At 42.8% G+C, this 18,921-nt stretch overlaps 1 protein-coding gene across 1 annotated transcript in view; it reads right to left on the bottom strand.

The window, feature by feature from the left end:
* Nucleotides 1-18,921, bottom strand: part of CSMD2 (CUB and Sushi multiple domains 2) — a 689,054-nt gene that overhangs the window by 24,518 nt on the left and 645,615 nt on the right. Inside the window, exons 56-57 of the mRNA XM_070786891.1 lie at nt 7,658-7,831; nt 2,085-2,267 (exon numbers count right to left, since the gene is read on the bottom strand). Of these exons, the coding sequence (XP_070642992.1) occupies nt 2,085-2,267; nt 7,658-7,831 (357 nt within the window). The remainder of the gene's footprint in view (nt 1-2,084; nt 2,268-7,657; nt 7,832-18,921) is intronic.

Genomic DNA, 18,921 nt, shown 5'->3' with positions numbered 1-18,921 from the left:
GAATTAAGAATTTTTCCTTAACTTATTCATCTTTTATTTTAAAATCTTGGTTCTTAATGACAATAAATAATTTTAACTTGCTTTATCCATATAGAGTATGGTATTATATATGTAATAGTTTCAGAATTTTCACTCCAATTTGACCACCAGCAATATGATTGCTAAAACCATACAGTTTTAGAACCAGTTTAAGATTTCATTGCAGTTCTTTGTCCTTAAGATATATATACCATATTCAAATTTCATTTTTTCAAGTCAACTGAAATAATTCTCTGGGTTATTAAATCACCAGCTTGACACATAGTTAAGTTCATTTGTCTCCATTTTGATTTTTGATAGAGATTACTTGTTTCTAATTTTTCATTTAATTTTATTTTGTAAGTATTTATGACATTTACATGGTCCCAAAGTCCCCAAATTATCCCCAAATGACAAGAATCATTTTGTAGATCAGATAGGCCCTAATACCCATCCACTCAACAAGTATTTGTGCTCCCTAGGTACCAGAAATGCAGTGATGACCGAGCCATGACCCCTGCCTTTGAGAAGCCCAGTCTATCTTAAGAACTTACCTATAAACAGATGAATTAAAATATGATGTGACAAGTGTTACACTTGAAGGAAAAAAGCACTAAGAAGTGAGTGGCTTACTGCGGCTGGAGATAAGAATTTGAGTAGAACCTTGAAAGGTAACTGGGAGCTTATCAAGGGAAGTCAGTAAGAGTTGTGTACATGTTACACACACACACACACACAACAGTCATTCAACAAATACTTGCTTCCAGGCTGAAACTCTTAGCCACCTACTTTCTGTTCCCTGAACCCTCCTGACATGGTGACTGACTCCATCCTGGGGTCTGGGTGGCAAGAAAGGGAACCTGGTCACAGTGGATATGTGAGAATATGGTAAATTCTTTCCTTGCCCATACACTCATGACCACAAGCTTACTATGCCTCTTACCATGCCTATAAAATCCTATAAAAACTAACTTTGCACCCCCAGAAAGGCAGGACTTTGGACAGACAAGTGGGAGAGGGCACTAACCCCACCTGTGTCATTTCCTGGGCAGGTGTCCCCGAACATGGGCCAGAGCATCTCCCCTGCAGGACCATGCTGTGATCTCAAGTCCATGCAGCCCATCCTCTAACCACTGCCGTTTATTTCTTTAGCTCACTCCCTCTGGAATTTGTTTCCTGGTGATTGGGACCTATAATCCAATGATCTTGTCACCTTTTCATAGCCTCTTACTCCACCATGAACCTATTCCCTCCTTCCCCAGCCTAGATGCTAACACCCGTGGCAATCACTGCTTTGTATCTACCCTTATCTCCCTTGCCACTTTCTTTATGCCTTAGTCACCTATGCTTAATTACTGGTTACCTAGTAAAACCCTAATTACACGTAATGCTTCACCCACCCTGTGTCTGAGACTATGTAGCAAAATGTGCTTGAACAAAAACCCAGACTAAGGCTGACTGTCACTTTGAGTTAATGGCTCTTACCTTAATGAGCCCTTGGTGCTGCCGCCTGGTAATTATATATTTCCCTGTTTCTCTATTCCATTCCCACTTCCCCCTTGCTAGATGATGACTGTATAGTGTGTCTTTCCTCTTCCCCCACTGAGGCCATCCCAGGAACCATCATTAAGGGCTTATATTACTTTTAAAGTGATTTGTAAAATTGGATTTTGTATTTTTTTTTGGCACTTTGGATGTTCGTTTAATCTTAAACTGTAAGCTCCAGAGGGGAAGGTGTGTCTGGCTCGGCTACCATTGTGTCTCTAGTATCATTTGGCACATGGTTGTTGAATGAAGCTATATGGAAACAAGTGAACAAATCTGCAAAACTTAAGTTTATCCTGGTATCTTCCCTTCTGAGGTTACGGTGGGGAATACGTTTGCCCTTGGATTACTAATGAGATGAACGTGAACTCTCTGTTGATGTCCACTCTCCACCTGGCTAAGGGTTTAAATGGAGCCTTTGATTTTATCTGTGTGGGTGAGGGCAGGCAGTAGGGAGTAGGAAAACAGGGGAAGACCTTGGGGCAGGCAAAGGGGAGAAGCAGAATGGTCACATACATTACCTCCACACTCAGGCTGCACGCCGCTCCACGAGCCGTTGGCTTGACAAGTTCGCTCTGACGACCCTCGGAGCACGTGGCCAGCTTCACAGCTGAAGCGCATTAGGCTGCCCGGGGCAAAGCTGTCCCCCAGACGGATGCCGTGGGCTGGGATGCCAGGGTCACCACAGACTCCTATGCTGGTTCCTATGGACCAGAACCAAAAAACCCATTGCTTTTAGCAGGGAAGGAAAGAGAGTGGCAGAGTGGGAGAAAGATGTTGGAGCTCTGTTATGGGGAAGCAGTGCGCCCTAAGAAAGAGGGCAGTGAAACCGTGTGTGTGCCTGAGTCACCGGAGCAGGCTCCTGTCTGAGTACTCAGGGGCCAAATGACACATAGATCTGAGGTCACGCTTGAGGCCCTGGGGCCCGAACCACACGGGGGGAAAGAAGGCAGAGGGAAGCCTTTGTGGAAGAAGTCCTGCCTCCATTCTTGGCTGGCGCCAGTGTGGTCCAAGCTGACCTTCTCCCTTTCATCTCTTCTCCACCATCTGCTGATCCGGTACCCTCTCCATTCCCTGTTCCACTGTCTTAGCTCAGATGCTCAACATCTCTTGCCTGAACTTTACTGCAGGAGCCTTGTAACTAATATCCCCTTCTCTTAAACTCTCCTTCTAATCCATCCTCACTTTCTCTTTAAATCTTAACAATGAACAACCACAACTATTTGATTTTTGTTCTCTCCTGTGGAAACACCTCCTCTGGCTTCCCACTGCTGAGAGAATAAAGTTCAAACTTCGAGCAGAGTTGTTGCTCAATAGTCAAGCTTGAATTTCGATCCTGGGCCTTTACCTGAGGCTTTCTTATTCACAGATTATGCTCTGGATTAAACATTTTCGATCTGTCATTTCATTCTTTCTTTGCCCTCTGCCTCCTGCCACATTTCTGCAGGTGAGCTCTGGATTAAACATTTTCGATCTCTCATTTCATTCTTTCTTTGCCCTCTGCCTCCTGCCACATTTCTGCATTTACCTGATTTGTGATCTTGTGCAAACCCACCCAAGAGAGTTTTAAAGACCCAAGAGATGAAGGAAGGTAGAGAACAGGAGATAAAGCTATCTACTATCTGTGGGAGCCAGCGCATCTCAGGATGCGGAGATTCATGGGAGACACCACTAGATCAGACTTGGTCATGGTGAGCTTGAGGAAGGAGAAAGAAAAATTGAGAGCTAAATGGCAACTGCATGAGAAGATAGTTTCCAAGTGATGTGGAGTGTATCTCCTCATGAATCCACATATGTAGGCATCAAAGAAACATCTGAATGACCAGTTTGGGGCTTCCCTGGTGGCTCAGCGGTAAAGAATCCGCTTGTCAATGCAGGAGACGTGGGTTCAACTTCTTGGTCAGGAAGATCCCCTAGAGAAAAGAATGGCAATCCATTCCAGTATTCTTGCCTGGGAAATCCGGAGGAGCCTGGTGGGTTACAGTCCACAGGGTTGCAATGAGTTAGACATGACTTAGTGACTAAAGAACAACCGCAAAGACCACATTTGGTTAGTTGGTATAAATAAATGCTTAAGCCATGTACCTCGTCATCTACTGTTGATGTATGTGCCTCTCAGTTTTGGGATTATTTCCTTTCCTAGTCTAGTTTCAGAATATAAGTATTCTTATAACCCCATGTTCCCCATTCTACTGCCTACCAAGGAAGGGGGATTCACTCAGTCTTTCAAAAATATGAGAAAAGAGAGCCCCTCATATTTGGCCAGGTTTTCTTATCTTTTGACATTTTCCAGATGTAGTTCACGCAACAGGCTGTACCGGGTCCGCTTGAAGGCAATCCTGACGGTGAATTGCTCTGACTCCCCCACTGGCTAGCTGGCCTCAGCTGGAGCCAGCACTATGTACAACAGACCCAGGGTGGATTCTCCAGTCCTGGGCATCATCTGACAGAACAGCCTCCTCTGAAGTGTTCAGCCTCTGTTTCAACAATATAAGGAAGTCTGGCATAGAATACTGCACTATGGGGGCAGGAGGCAACTGTTGACTCTTTACTGAAGAGGTACATCAGCAAGATGATGACGCTGCAGAGATGGGCAGTTAACTTCCTGCAGTGTGTCTCAGATGCCAGGAATCTCGGCAAGTCCTTGATGGCCCAGGGACTTACGACTTCTGTTTTGCATCATCTGGGTGCACTGACTGAACTGAATGAGGCTCAAAATTTTGACCTTGGAACTCCTGAATGTGTGTGTGTGTGTTTAGGACTGGCAGGAGATGCTGCTGCAAAAGGTATCTGTAAGTTTCAGGACTGGAAGAACTACAGTCTGCTCACTAGGGCACATCTAGCGTTACTTCCTTATCACCTATTCTTGTCATCTCTCACTTTCTTATCTAAGGTATTTAAGATTCATTCATTCCTCAGCCTCAGTACTTATAGGATAACTTCTAATCCTGTCCTCAGAGGTCTCCAGGAAAGAAAGGTCTGTCTGTGATTCTGGTCTCCTAAGAGTCTGTCATCCTTGAGGAAGACATGGGAAATGGAGATTGCAAACTGTTCTTCAGAATGTTCAGGATCAGAGATCAAACAGCTTCATGAAACACATTCCCCAATGAGTGGGGTTCATGTTTTCTGAAGGTTCCTTTCTTGCTTCTTACTTTTTCATGTCCCCAAGTGTCAGCCTGTTTCCAGTGTCCCCTTGACCTGTGATGTGGCCAAGGAAAAGTCTCTTCTTCCACATGCAGGATGAGGACTTAGGAAGTCAAAAAATTATGAAATCTCAGGGTTGACAAGGCTTTTCAGAGGTTTTACAGCTCAGTGATGTAGCTTTGACAAGAATTATTTTTGTTATATTTCTATAAGGTCATTTCCCAGCCTTTGCAAACACAACTTCAGAGAAGGATAATTACAAATTAGGAGAAAGGACTTTGGATTCTGTGCTTTGGGTCAGGAGACTTAACTGTGGTTAGTTACATATGCTAGTAAGTAGGAGATGCTAAAGGCTTTCTGATTTCTTCTTCCCCTACCTCGTACTTCCTTTTCCCATGGAGAACAAAGATCCCTAAATAGATAATATAGACCCTAAGAACACCATTAGCCTTGTGTCCTGTAAAACTGTCTAGAGGGAGGAGCTTTATGCAAAACACCAAAGAGACTGGGGCAAATGCATGTTTGGTTGGGTATTTGGATGCAAAATGCATGCCTTTCTTTTTTGGAGCATTTCTTCCTCCTGGAATTTTCTCTGTGGATAACTCAGGAGGCCTCAATATACATGATCCTTGACTTCCCCATGCCAGCCTCCAAGACACTTCCAACAGAGGTCCAAACACACAGAAGTCTGGGGCCTGGCTAACTGGCTAAGGGAGTCCCAGTGGGTCCTACATAGTCTTGCCAGTTCATGAACTGGGCAATTAATGAGATTAATAAGGGTGAGAGGCCAAAGTCTTGGGTCGTAACAGAGGGATGTGTCTGGGATTGTCCTGGGCAGCCCACAATCCTTTGAAACAAATTCCCAGTGCTTCAGGAATTTCTCCTTTCTTAGGAGACCTAACTAATATCTAGGGGGTATTCCGGTCCCATCACTTCATGGCAAATAGATGGGGAAACAATGGAAACAGTGACAGACTTTCTTTCTTGGGCTCCAAAATCACTGCCAATGGTGACTGTAGCCATGAAGCTAAAAGATCCTTGCTCCTTGGAAGAAAAGCATATTAAAAAGTAGAGACATTACTTTGCCAACAAAGGTCCATATAGTCAAAACTATGGTTTTTCCAGTAGTCATGTATGGATGTGAGAGTTGGACCATAAAGAAGGCTGAAAGCAGAAGAATTGATGCTTTTGAACTGTGGTGTTGGAGAAGACTCTTGAGAGTCCCTTGGACTGCAAGGAGATCCAACCAGTCAACCCTAAAGGAAATCAACCCTGAGTATTCTTTGGAAGGACCGATGCTGAAGCTTCAATACTTTGGCCACCTGATGTGAAGAGCTGACTCATTAGAAAAGACCCTGATGCTGGGAAAGATTGAAGGCAGGAGGAAAAGGGGATGACAGAGGATGAGATGGTTGGATGGTATCATCAACTCAATGGACATGAGCTTGAGCAAGCTCTGGGAGATGGTGAAGGACAGGGAAGCCTGGCATGCTGCAGTTCATGGGGTCGCAAAGAATCGGACACGACTGAGCGACTGAACAACAACAATATGCTGGCAGTGCCCTAAATTTTGGAAGATAGGCTCATCTGGGAATCTCAAACTGCAGGAGCAGATGCATGTCTTATGGGTGAGGTCCCACTTCAAGGAGAAGCCGTCTATATTAGAAGGAGGTCACCAGTCAATCCTAAAAGAAATGAACCCTGAAATTCACTGGAAGCTCTGATGCTGAAGCTGAAGTTCCTATACTCTGGCCACCTAATGCAAAGAGCTGACTCATTGGAAAAGACTCTGATGCTGGGAAAGATTGAGGGCAGGAGGAGAATGGGATGACAGAGGATGAAATGGTTGGATGGCATCACTGACTCAATGGACATGAGTTTAAGCAAACTCCAGGAGATAGTGAAGGGCAGGGAAGCCTGGAATGCTGCAGTCCATTGGGTCACAAACAATCGGACATGACTTAGCAACTGAACAACAGGATCCTTATGTCTCGAGGGCATCTGGGATGGGAAGGGGTAGGGGTTAATTTCAATGCCAAGGTGGGCTTCTTGAGAAGCGTCAAGCCACATGAACAGTTGCCCTCTTGGGCGCGACATCCTATGTGAGATCCCTTCTTGAGGCCAGGCAAGCTCACCCCAAAGAAGAGAAAGCTGTGGAGTGCTGGTTTTTTGCCTTGGTGGTTTCCGTCATTAGTAGGAAAATTCAATTTCAAATATTTTTGTTCTTTTATGACAAAGTATATGGAAATATGGACTTGGGAGCTCTGTCAATTCCCTACATTTGCTGTGTTGATGACCTCTCTCCGTGTCCCCACAGAGATTAACAAGAAAATAAATTCATTCATAGGAAAAGTCTGGGGACTGGTGTGTTAAAGCTGAAGAGGAGAACTGTATTCAGTGGGCCAGGAGGGACACAGGACAAACAGAAGAAGTGATGAGACAGAAAGGGAAGCAGGCTGGGGTCCAGGAGTCCCACACAGGGAAGGAGAGAACACCAGAGTGGGTTTGGACCTGAGCCAACAACAGGAAAGCTTGGACTGTTCCTGGAACCTCATGGTAATAAGAGTCTGGAGAGGATTCTGGCCATGGTGACCATGGTGACCACCCATGACCACCCATGGTGGCCATGGGTGACCTCAGAAACCACATCTTCATTGGTTCTGCAATCTCTTGGCTATCTCGGCTTGGCCAGAGTCTAAGGGCATGAAGCTGGGCTTGAACCACCAAGGGCTGAAGTCCTGTTGGGACCTCTGAGAGCCCTGCTCTCTGCCTGGGAGGGATGGGTTCAGTTTATTTCAGTTCAGCTGTGCTCTCTGCCTGGGAGGGATGGGATGAAGGTCCAAAAGCTCTGCTTCCCTCCCCTCCGTCTGTTTCACTCTCACCTCGGAGCTGCCCCCCTCCCACCAGTCACGTGTTCCATTGGAACCCCTCCCCCACACCAGCCCCTTACCTGAGCAGTGGGGGAGGGAGCCAGTCCAGTGTCCGTCCAGCCCACACATGCGGGTGGCGTTTCCCACAAGGGTCCGCTTGCCGGTGCAGCTGTAACGCACGACTGCCCCCACTGTATAGCTGTCCCCGGACATCTGGGAATGGGGCGGGGAGCCTGGATGGCCACAGGACACCACTGTGGGGAAGAGTAGATGTCTCAGCAACTCTGCACCGGGATGGATCATCCTCACAGGACACACGCTAGGCTTTTCAAGACGATAAGAAGCTGGGGTGTCTACCGAAGCAAACCTCCTGCTGGCTCACCCACCCAGTATCAGCAAACACTGACTTCCCACCTCACTGTCCAGTTTCCATATCTGTGAACTGAAGAGCAATGTCTGTTGTTTTAAGAGCTGAATGAGATAATGTGAACGAAACCAATCAGCACATGGTAGGGACACAGTAACACCCATTTCTTCTCTTCCTCGCCTCTTGTGCATACTAAGATGTCTCTGGCAGAAAGGTGGGACATATAGTATACACAGTCAGACTGAGAAAGACAAATTGCTTCTCATACTGCCTTTATGTGGAATCTAAAGAATGATACCAATGAACCTATTTACAAAACAGGAATTTCATCACAGATATAGAAAACAAATGTATGGTTACCAGGGGGGAAGTTGGGGGAGGGCATAAGTTGGGAGATTGGCAGTGACATGTACACATTCAGTTCAGTTCAGTTCAGTTCAGTCGCTCAGTCGTGTCCGACTCTCTGCGACCCCATGAATTGCAGCACAGCAGGCCTCCCTGTCCATCACCAACTCCCGGAGTTCACTCAGACTCACGTCCATCGAGTCAGTGATGCCATCCAGCCATCTCATCCTCTGGCGTCCCCTTCTCCTCCTGCCCCCAATCCCTCCCAGCATCAGGGCCTTTTCCAATGAGTCAACTCTTCGCATGAGGTGGCCAAAGTACTGGAGTTTCAGCTTGAGCATCATTCCTTCCAAAGAAATCCCAGGGCTGATCTCCATTACTATATATAAAATAGATCACTAGTAAGAGCCTGCTGAATAGCACAGGGAACTCTGTTTGGTGCTCTGTAATGACCTATATGGTAATGGAGTCTAGAAGAGAATGGATACATGCATATATACATGGCTGATTCACTCCGCTGTACACTTAAAGTAACACAACATTGTAAATCAACTACACTCCAATAAAAATTAATTAAAAACAAAGCGAATGGGTGAGCTTTCATCCTGGGACTGTTGGGACTGGCCACAGGGTCCAGAATAAGGGCCAGAGTTGCAGTCCTTTCTAACTGCATCTTACAACTGCCCACGACAGTTGTCTCTAACTTGTCCTCTTTAGTTGTGAGTTCTCTTTTTCTGAGACAGCAAACTATAAGTGGACACTAGTTATGAGGCTAGAGTGTTGAGGTGGATGGGCCAGGGCAGGACAATGCTGTCAATATTGCTGGGTTTGCCTTCCTGTTGTTCTCCCACGGGTTGATCCCAGGCGCTTTCATTTACTCAACACATATGTATTGTGTGCCTGTTATTTGCGAGGCGCCTCTTTACGTGTCTGCGAGAACAAAGTCCAAGCGCTCATGGAGCTGATGTCTAGTGGGGAAGTGAAAGAAAGTTTTAGTTTTTCAGTCGTGTCTGACTGTTTGCGACCCCACAGACTGCAGCCCGCCAGGCTCCTCTGTCCATGGAATTCTCCAGGCAGAAATATTGGAGTGGGTAGCCATTCGGTTTTCCAGGGGATCTTTCTGATCTAGGGATTGAACCTGGGTCTCCTGCATTGCAGGCAGAGTCTTTCCTGTCTGAGCTACCAGGGAAGCCCTGTGGGGAAGAAAGACCATGAATAAGAAAATACTTGGGGTTGCTATGAAGGAAAATAAAGCTGCATGAGGAAAAGGATGCTCAGTGGGATGAGGGAACTGTTTATGAGTAGGGTGGTCAGGGAAGTTCTCCCTGAGGAGGTGATATCTGAGCAGTGCACTGTCTGAGTGAAAAGACCAGCCATGTGAGATCTGGGGAAGAGTGTTCTGCGGGAAGGGACATCTAGTAGAAAAGCTGAGAGGATGAGCCTGGGGTGTCTGAAGAACAGCAGGAAAGCCAGGGTTGCTGGAACAGAACGAACAAGGAAAGAACAGAAGTGATATGGGTGGAGAGGCTGCTTGGAGCCAGATCATGGCATAGATTTTGGGCTTTATTACAAGCACGATGGGACTCCTCCTGGAGTGATACGATCTGACTTACGTTTTAACAAGATCATCCTGGCAACTGTGTGGAGAATATTCTAGGGCAGGGCGAGAAAGAGGGGGCTGTTGCAGTAGTTCAAGAAGAGATGGTAGTGGTTTGGACAGACTAAACCTTGGGGTCTGGTATGTAAAGGGGAAGGATATGTACCGTGGTGGCCAAAGGGCTGACTGCCTGTGAACACGGCCCCCCTCAATTCTCTGCATCCTGGCCCAGGCCTGCCACTCCTCCCACTCACAGAGGCAGGGTCTCTTATTTCCTCCCTCCTTGAATCTGGGCTGGCCTGTGACTTGCTCTCATCAACAGAATGTAGTGGCATGAGGTTTTAGGAATTCTGAACTCTGGCTTAAGAGATATTTTAACTTCTTTTTCTCTAGGAATTCAGCCTCCAAGTAACGAAGATCAAGTCAGCCTGCTGGAGAGATGCCCCTTGGGGAAGAGTCAGCAGCAAGTCCTCCAACAAGCTGTTGTCATTCAGTTGCTCAGTCGTGTCTGACTCTCTGCAACCCCATGGACTACAGCACGCCAGGCTTCCTTGTCCTTCATTGTCTCCTGGAGTTTGCACAAACAAACTAATGTCCATTGAGTCGCTGATGCCATCCAACCATCTCATCCTCTGTCATTCCCTTCTCCTCCTGCCCTCAATCTTTCCCAGCATCAGGGTCTTTTCCAATGAGTCAGGTTGGGGGGGCCATTGTGGACCCTCCAGTCCTAACTAAACCACAGTGGGCACAGGTCAGCCAGCTGTGCAGTGATGGTTCACTGTATGTGTCAACTTGAGTAGGCCACAGGATGCCCAGATACTTGGTCCAACATTATTCTGGGAGTATCTGTGAGGTTTCTGAATGAGACTAACATTGAATTGGTAGACTGAATAAGGCAAATTGCCCTCCTCAATGTGGGTGGGCCTCATTCAGTCTCTTGAATGCCTGAATAGAACAAAAGGGTGGAGAAAGAGAAATCTCTCTGCCTCTGTCTTCAGTCTGGGATGTCAATATTCTCCTGCCTTTGGACTCAGACTTGGATGGGAATTTACATCATTGGCTCCACCTAACTTCTCAGGCCTTCAAACCAGACTGGAACTATGCCATCTGCTCTCTTGCATCCACAGCTTGCCCAGTGCAGATCTGGGGGTTTCACAGCCTTCACATTTCTACAAGCCGATTCCTTATCATATATCTATATATTTTTATCTGTATCTATGTCTATAAGAAATTGGCTCATATGATTATAATACATATTACATATATATATTTAGAAATAGATATGTAGATGGCTCATGGTTTCTTTATATCTAGACACAGATATATAGATATAAATCTTATATAACTATATCTATGATAGATATAAATCTTACTACATATCTATCTATAAAATACACGTTAAAAAAAAAATATCCTATTGGTTATTGGTTCTTTTTCTCTGGAGAACCCAGACTAATGAGATTGCTAAGCCTTGCCTAAATTCCTGACCTTTACAATTGTGAGACAACAAAAACAAATGCTATTATATGTTTTGAGATGGCTTATTACATAGTAATAGATAACTGATTCAGTGAGTTTCCAGGTTTATACCATCTGTTCCTTAAGACAACCTTATGAAGTAGGTACCGTTTTTATTTATTTTTTATCTCCACCTTCCTGATGACACAAATGAGGCCTAGTAAGGCAAAGTAACTTACTGAAGGTCATAAACCTCATCAGTGGTAGAATTAGTTCTTAAAACCTGGCAGGTTGATTCCAGAGGCCACAGTCTTAAGCACTATAATCGACTCCCTTCTGCAGTGCTGTTTTGAGACTACCAGTGAATTCTCTCCTTGTGGAAGGAATGGAACCCCTGATTATAATGTAAATGATTCTGTGACTTATTAGAAATGTCTGGATTTTAAAATTGCCCAATTTAAACTCTCTAATGACATTTCAAATAAATTCTTTTTTAAATGGATATACAAAAACACAATGACTGTAAGTACAGAGCTTAATGAAGTGTTACAAAGTGAACACACTCATGTAGCTACTGCCAAGATTGAGAAAAGCCCCCACAAAAGGACCTCAGAAGCCCCTCTTGCCCTGTCCCTATTCCTACCTCTTTTCTTCCCTCCTCACATTAAACTACTCTCTTCGCTTTGTACATCATTAATTAGTTTGCCTGTTCTTGAATTTTATTTAAATGAAATCTTATAGTATATATTCTGCTGCACCAGCTCTTTTCACTTAACATTATGCCTGTGATATTTGTCTGTGCTCTTCTGTAGCAACAGTTCATTATCATTGCTATGTATCAGGGATTGGCAAACGTTTTATTTAAGGGTCCAGACAGTAATCATTTTAGGTCTCTGTTGCATATTCTTTTGTTTGTTTGTCTGTTTTTTTTGGTACAATATTTTTAAAAATATTTTAAAACCCTCCTAAGCTCAAGGGCATACAAAAATAGGACATAGGCCAGATTTGTCCCAGGAGCCAACATTTGCTGATCTCTGCTATATAGTACACCATTTGTGTTAGTTATCCTTTGCTGTGTAACAAACTGCCCCAAAGCCTAGATAACAATAAACATCTATTTTGATGATATGGGTCAGGAATTTGGGAGAGGCTTAGCAGGTGGTTCTGACTCAGAATCCCTCTGAGGTTGTAGCCAGAGTGACGACTGTGGCTGCATTCATCTGAAGGCTCGACTGGCTTCCCCCAGAGTGGCTGATCCAGGAAAGCCAGGTGGAGATGGCATGCATTTTATAACCTATCTTTGTAAATCACACCACCTCACACAGACTAACCCTGGTACAAGTTAGGAATACGCTACATAAAGGTATGAATACCAGGAGGTGGGGGGCATTGGGAACATCTTCAAGGTTGACTGTCACAGTGCTATGGAGATATATATCACATTTCACCAGCTATTTCTTATTGATGGATGTTTGGGTTATTTCTAGTTTTGTACTCCTATGAATAATGCTGATAAGAACATTTCTGTTCATGTCTATTGGTGTACATATGTACACATTTATATTGGCTATCCATAATGATTTCTGTAATTGCAACTGATTGATTTTTATGATGTTCTTGTTTGGTTTTAAAATGTTTCTTTTGGGAATTTGAGGATAGTGTCAAATTATGGTAATATTGAATAATCTCTGAAAAACCATATACAGTGCCTAAAATTATTTTTTCTTTGTTACTGGCTTGATCTAGGCTAGTTGAATGTCTGTAAAATTAGCAACTAGAGTATACTCTATTGTTTTATTCCTTTCCCACGATTTGTTCATTTAAAGGAGGAAGAAGTGAACAATAATAATGCTTGGAGAAAAGAAAAATTAATGCCAGTACGATGTGGCTGTTGTGGATAAGAAAAAAAAGAAAAGGACATATGATGATAACAGTAAAGAGAAATGACTTTCATTCAATGTATGTTTGCACAAAAACTTAAGAGGTGAAGAACAAAGACAAGAGGAATAGATACTGCTGCATTTCTCAGTTTGTCAATATAAAAAAATTAATGTTTTCCATATTCATGCCATGTCCAAATGGGGTCTCTTTGGATCATTCCAGTTTCTGCAGTGGCTCTTTAGCTGCTTACTATGTATTAAGCTTAAATGTGTATATAAAAATAGGCAAGATAGATATTTGTCACTCCTAATAATAGCAGATTTCCCTGCATTACACAGAATAACAAGGGATTGATAAAATACAAAATTGCAATTAAGCAAAAAGCAATAGTACAAACCAGCCGTTCATGCTTGGGTGTGGACTGTGCTGAGTCCCACGGCAAAAAGAAAAGGATCCCCCACACTGGTTCTTAAACCCTAAGAATGAAAGTTGTATGAATGGCCAGCCACCTCCAGCGCTTCCACTTTTTCTAAAGCATTTTATCAGGGAAACAGCATATAACACAGACCCGGATCATGCATTTCCCTTGGTACCTGCATATCCACACCAATTAAAGCAGTTTGCTGTCACCTTGAAGGAACAGGTTGACTAGGGGATATGTATAGTCCTCCATAATTTGCCACAACCCTATTCACAGATAATTGGATCTTCTAGGAGAAGGCAATGGCACCCCACTCCAGTACTCTTGCCTGGAAAATCCCATGGACAGAGAAGCCTGGTAGGCTGCAGTCCATGGGGTCGCTAAGAATAGAAATGCAATTAGTCCACTAAAAAACGTTATGATGACCATGAGACATCAGTGAAAATGGTTTTACTGGGAGTCACCTGGGATCTAGAGCCTTACAGTCAGTGGAAGTTCCTCAGGGCTTGTGTTTTTGAAATAGTCTTACAAAATCAGCAAGCTCCAGGAGACGGTGAAGAACAGGGAAGCCTGGCATGCTATAGTCCATGGGATCACAAAGAGTCAGACACGGCTGAGTGACTGAACAGCACCAAATCACAGGGAAAACGTCTAGATTTCCTCTCATCAATTGAATAGCCTAATTAGGTTCTGATGCTAGTATATCCCTTTACTGGGAATCTTGCTGAAGTTCATATTTAGACTAAGTAATACACATGGTTGTCTTTGAATGGGGCCTGCCTTGGAAAAGCCTGCACCTGCTCCAAAAAGAACAGTCTGTCCCTTGGTTTCCGTGTCCTTAATAACAATATAATGTGGCGGGCTTACTAATTAGTGTAAGTAGAGTTTGCGTGCTATTTATGCATGCTAAGCTGCTTCAGTCATTCTGACTCTTTGTGGCCCCATGGACTATAGACTGCCAGGCTCCTCTGTCCATGGGATTCTCCAGGCAAGAATACTGAAGTGGATTGTCACGTCCTCCTCCAGGGGATCTTCCCAACCCAGGGATTAAACCCACGTCTCTTGCATCTCCTGCATTGACAGGCAGGTTCTTTACCATTAGCGCCAGTTTAGCACCTTGTAAATCCCAACAAGAAAAAGAAGGGACCACTGGCTTTCTGTAAAAAAAAAAAAAAAAAAAAAAAAATATATATATATATATATATATATCAGCAACTTCTGCGCATTAGCCATTTTTCTTTTGAGAGATCACGCCTAGCTGGTTTTTAGACTTTGGCTTCTGTCAGACTGAGACCCTGGTTCCTGATTCCCACAGATTAAGATCAGTGAAAAGATCACAATGTAAACATAATAAAACAATGAGAAACAAGTCACCAAGAGTGAGAATCAGCAGAAATGACAATAGCAGAATCAGACTTGAAAAGATAATGATATTGGAAGTATCAGATATAGAATATATAATAAGTACATTTAATGTGTTAAATATGAAAAAGGAATAAGTTAATATAGGAAAAATACACTATGGAGATAAGTAAGCAAATGTGAAAAAACAAAAAATGCATTTATTTCTCAAATGCAAAATAAATAATTGGAAATGGGAACTCAGTTAAACCTCAGCTTAGACCTAGCTAAAAAGATAATCACTGAATGGTAAAAACAGACCTTGAGTAATTTATCAGAGATGGAAAATATGAATGAGAATTTCAAGGACAAAGAGAAAAGCACAAGAAGATCTAATGCTGGGGTTCAGAAATAGTAAAGGAGGAGAATGAAGCAGGAGACAATGTCTACTGAAATAGTAGCTAAGAATTCCCCAGATAGCAGAAAAATCCAGGAAGTCTAACAAATCTTAAGAATGGGAAACAAAATATTTAAACATAATGCAGGAAAATTCAGAATGCCAGCAAAAGAGAGAGAAGCTTGAAGTCAGTGAGGGAGAAAAAAATGGACTACCTAAAATAATTTAGACTTCAGAAGACTCATCACTAAAAATGAAAGTCGGCAATAGTGCCAAGAGAAAACGTGTCAGCCTAGACCTTTGATCCAGTAAACTTCCCATTTAATAAACAGGAAGAATTCCAAACACCAAAGACAGAGAAAGACTTTACAAAGGAGTGAATGACTGGCAGCTGGTTTTTCAACAGCAACAAAAGAGGTCAGAAGATATTAAATTCCTTTGCTGCTGCTGCTAAGTCGCTTCAGTTGTGTCCGACTCTGTGCGACCCCATAGACGGCAGCCCACCAGGCTCCCCCATCCCTGGGATTCTCCAGGCAAGAACACTGGAGTGGGTTGCCATTTCCTTCTCCATTGCATGAAAGTGAAAAGTGAAAGTGAAAGTTAAGTCGCTCAGTCGTGTCCGACTTCACGACCCCATGGACTGCAGCCTACCAGGCTCCTGCATCCATGGGATTTTCCAGGCAAGAGTACTGGAGTGGAGTGCCATTGCCTTCTCCTTTAGTGGGCTAAAAAAAAATAACTGCCAACTTGAATTTCTATCAAAAATATCTTAAAAAATGAGACAAATAAATGTATCACAAAAACTGAGAATGTTTGCTAACAGCATATCTTCACTAAATAAAATTCTAAAAGACGGTCTTCAAACTGCAGGAAAATAATCTCATATGGAAGGTGAAGATATGAGAAGGGGAATGAAGAGCAAAGAAAGTGACAAATATGTGAGCAAATCTAAGTGAACAATAACTGCAGAGAACAACAACAACACATTGTGGGTTTTAAAAATAAAATAAAGAAATAAAAATAAACTAATAGGTAGAACAAACAGAAAACATAAAATAAGATGGTGGATTTAAAACCCATCAATTCAGTTCAGTTCAGTCGCTCAGTCGTGTCTGAGTCTTTGAGACCCCATGGACTGCAGCACGCCAGGCCTTCCTGTCCATCACCAACTCTCAGAATTTACCCAAACTCATGTCCATTGAGTCAGTGATGCCATCCAACCACCTCATCCTCTCTTGTCCCCTTCTCCTCCCACCTTCAATCTTTCCCAGCATCAGGGTCTTTTCAAATGAGTCTGTTCTTCACATCAGGTGGTCAAAGTATTGGAGTTTCAGCACCCCACCCCCCATACACCAATAATCTGACCTATTTACAGTGATGAAAGAAAAGACTTTCAACCATGAACTCTATATCCAGCAAAACTATCATTCAAACATGAAAGGGAATTTAAAATATTTCCAGAAAAACACAAACTGAGAGACTGTGTCAGTAGCAAACCCAGAAAGAAATTCTAAATGATAAAGAAATTCTAAAGTAAGTCTTTTAGGCTTGAAATGAAAGAACTTGAAGCCATGTGAAGAAATAAAGAACACTGGAAAAGGTAACCACACAAGTAAATACACAATATAGCATAAGCATACTTTTTGTCTGTACTTTATTTTCTTCCTGCTTGAGAAACTGCATAAAGCAATAACTGGAAACCTTTGTTGATAAGCATACAATGTATAAAGATGTAATGTGTATAACAATAACAACACAAAGGATATAGAGGTAATGGAGCTATATAAGGACAACGTTTTTGTATACAATTGAAATTCAGTTGGTATTAATCCAAACTATGCTGCTATACTTTGCACCTCATGCGAAGAACTGACTCACTGGAAAAGACCCTGATGCTGGGAGGGATTGGGGGCAGGAGGAGAAGGGGACGACAGAGGATGAGATGGCTGGATGGCATCACCGACTTGATGGATGTGAGTCTGAGTGAACTCCGGGAGATGGTGATGGACAGGGAGGCCTGGCGTGCTGCGATTCATGGGGTCACAGAGAGTCGGACACGACTGAGTGACTGAACTGAACTGAACTGATGCTTCTATAAGTTAAGATGTTAATTGTAATTTCCAGAGTAACTATTCAGTTCAGTTCAGTTCAGTCTCTCAGTCGTGTCCGACTCTCTGTGACCCCATGAATCGCAGCATACCAGGCCTCCCTGTCCATCACCAACTCCCGGAGTCCAAATAATTTAAAAAACATACACAGTCAAAGAAACAACAATCATTTAAAATGGTACACTAAAAAAATCTATTTAATGCAAAGGAAGCCAGCAAGAGAATAGAGGCCCAATAAAAAAGACATGATACATAGAAAACAAATAGCAAAATGGAATATATAAAACCTACCTTATCAATCACCACATTAAATGTGGATTAAACATGTGAAAGGCAGATATTAGCAAAGTGGAAAAAAAACATGATTCAAGTATATTCTGTCTACAAATGATGCACTTCAGAGCCGATGACACAAACAGACTGAGAATAAAAAGGTGGCAAAAAGATATATTATGGATATAATAACCAAAACATAACTGGAGTGGTTATCCTAATTTCTAACATAGTAGCCTTTAAGACAAAAACTGTGACTAGGCACAAGAAGAACATTCTATAGTATAAAAAGAAATTTTATCAAGAGGATACACAACTATAAACATATATGCATCTAATAACATAGCCCCAAAATATCTGAAGCAGAAACTAACAGAACTAAAGGGAGAAACAGACAAATCAGCAATAACAGCAGGAGTTCCCAACACCCCACTTTAAATCATGGTTAGAACAACCAGAATATACTATAAACCAACTAGACCTAACCATCATCTGCAGGGCACTCTGCCCAACAAGAGAAGAATAAACACTCTTCTCAAGTGCACACGAAACGTTATCTAGAAGAAAGTGAAAGTGCAAGTTGCCCAGTCGTGTCCGACTCTTTGTGACCCCATGGACTATACAGTCCGTGGAATTCTCCAGGCCGGAATACTGGAGTGGGTAGCCTTTCCCTTCTCCAGGAGACCTTCCCAACCCAGGGATTGAACCCAGGTCTCCTGCATTACAGGCGGATTCTTTACCAGCTGAGCTATGAGGGAAGCCTCATCTATTTAGGGTAGACCATATGTTAATCCATAAAATAAATCTCCATAAACTTTAAAAGACTGAAATCATATCAAGTGCATTCTGTAAGCAAAATGCTATGAAACAAGAAATCAACAAAAGAAGGAAATGTGAAAAATTCACGGGTATATGGAAATTAAACAACACTCTCCTAAATAATCAGTAAGTCAAAGAATAAATCAGGGGAGTGATTAAAAAATACTTTGAGGTGAAAAAAAATGAAAAAATAGCATACCAAAACTTAGGAGACACAGTGAAACAGTGCTTGGAGGGAAATTTATAATTGTAAATGCCTACATTAAAAAGAAGAAAAATCTAAACTTCCCCTCTGATAAACTAGAAAAAGAGAGCAAAATATACCCAAAGCAAATAG

The sequence above is a fragment of the Bos indicus genome, chromosome 3, assembly GCF_029378745.1.
Source record: "Bos indicus isolate NIAB-ARS_2022 breed Sahiwal x Tharparkar chromosome 3, NIAB-ARS_B.indTharparkar_mat_pri_1.0, whole genome shotgun sequence".
Lineage (NCBI taxonomy): Eukaryota > Metazoa > Chordata > Mammalia > Artiodactyla > Bovidae > Bos > Bos indicus.
The sequence above is the reverse complement of the archived record's forward strand: the minus strand, read 5'-3'. Positions and strand labels throughout refer to the sequence as shown.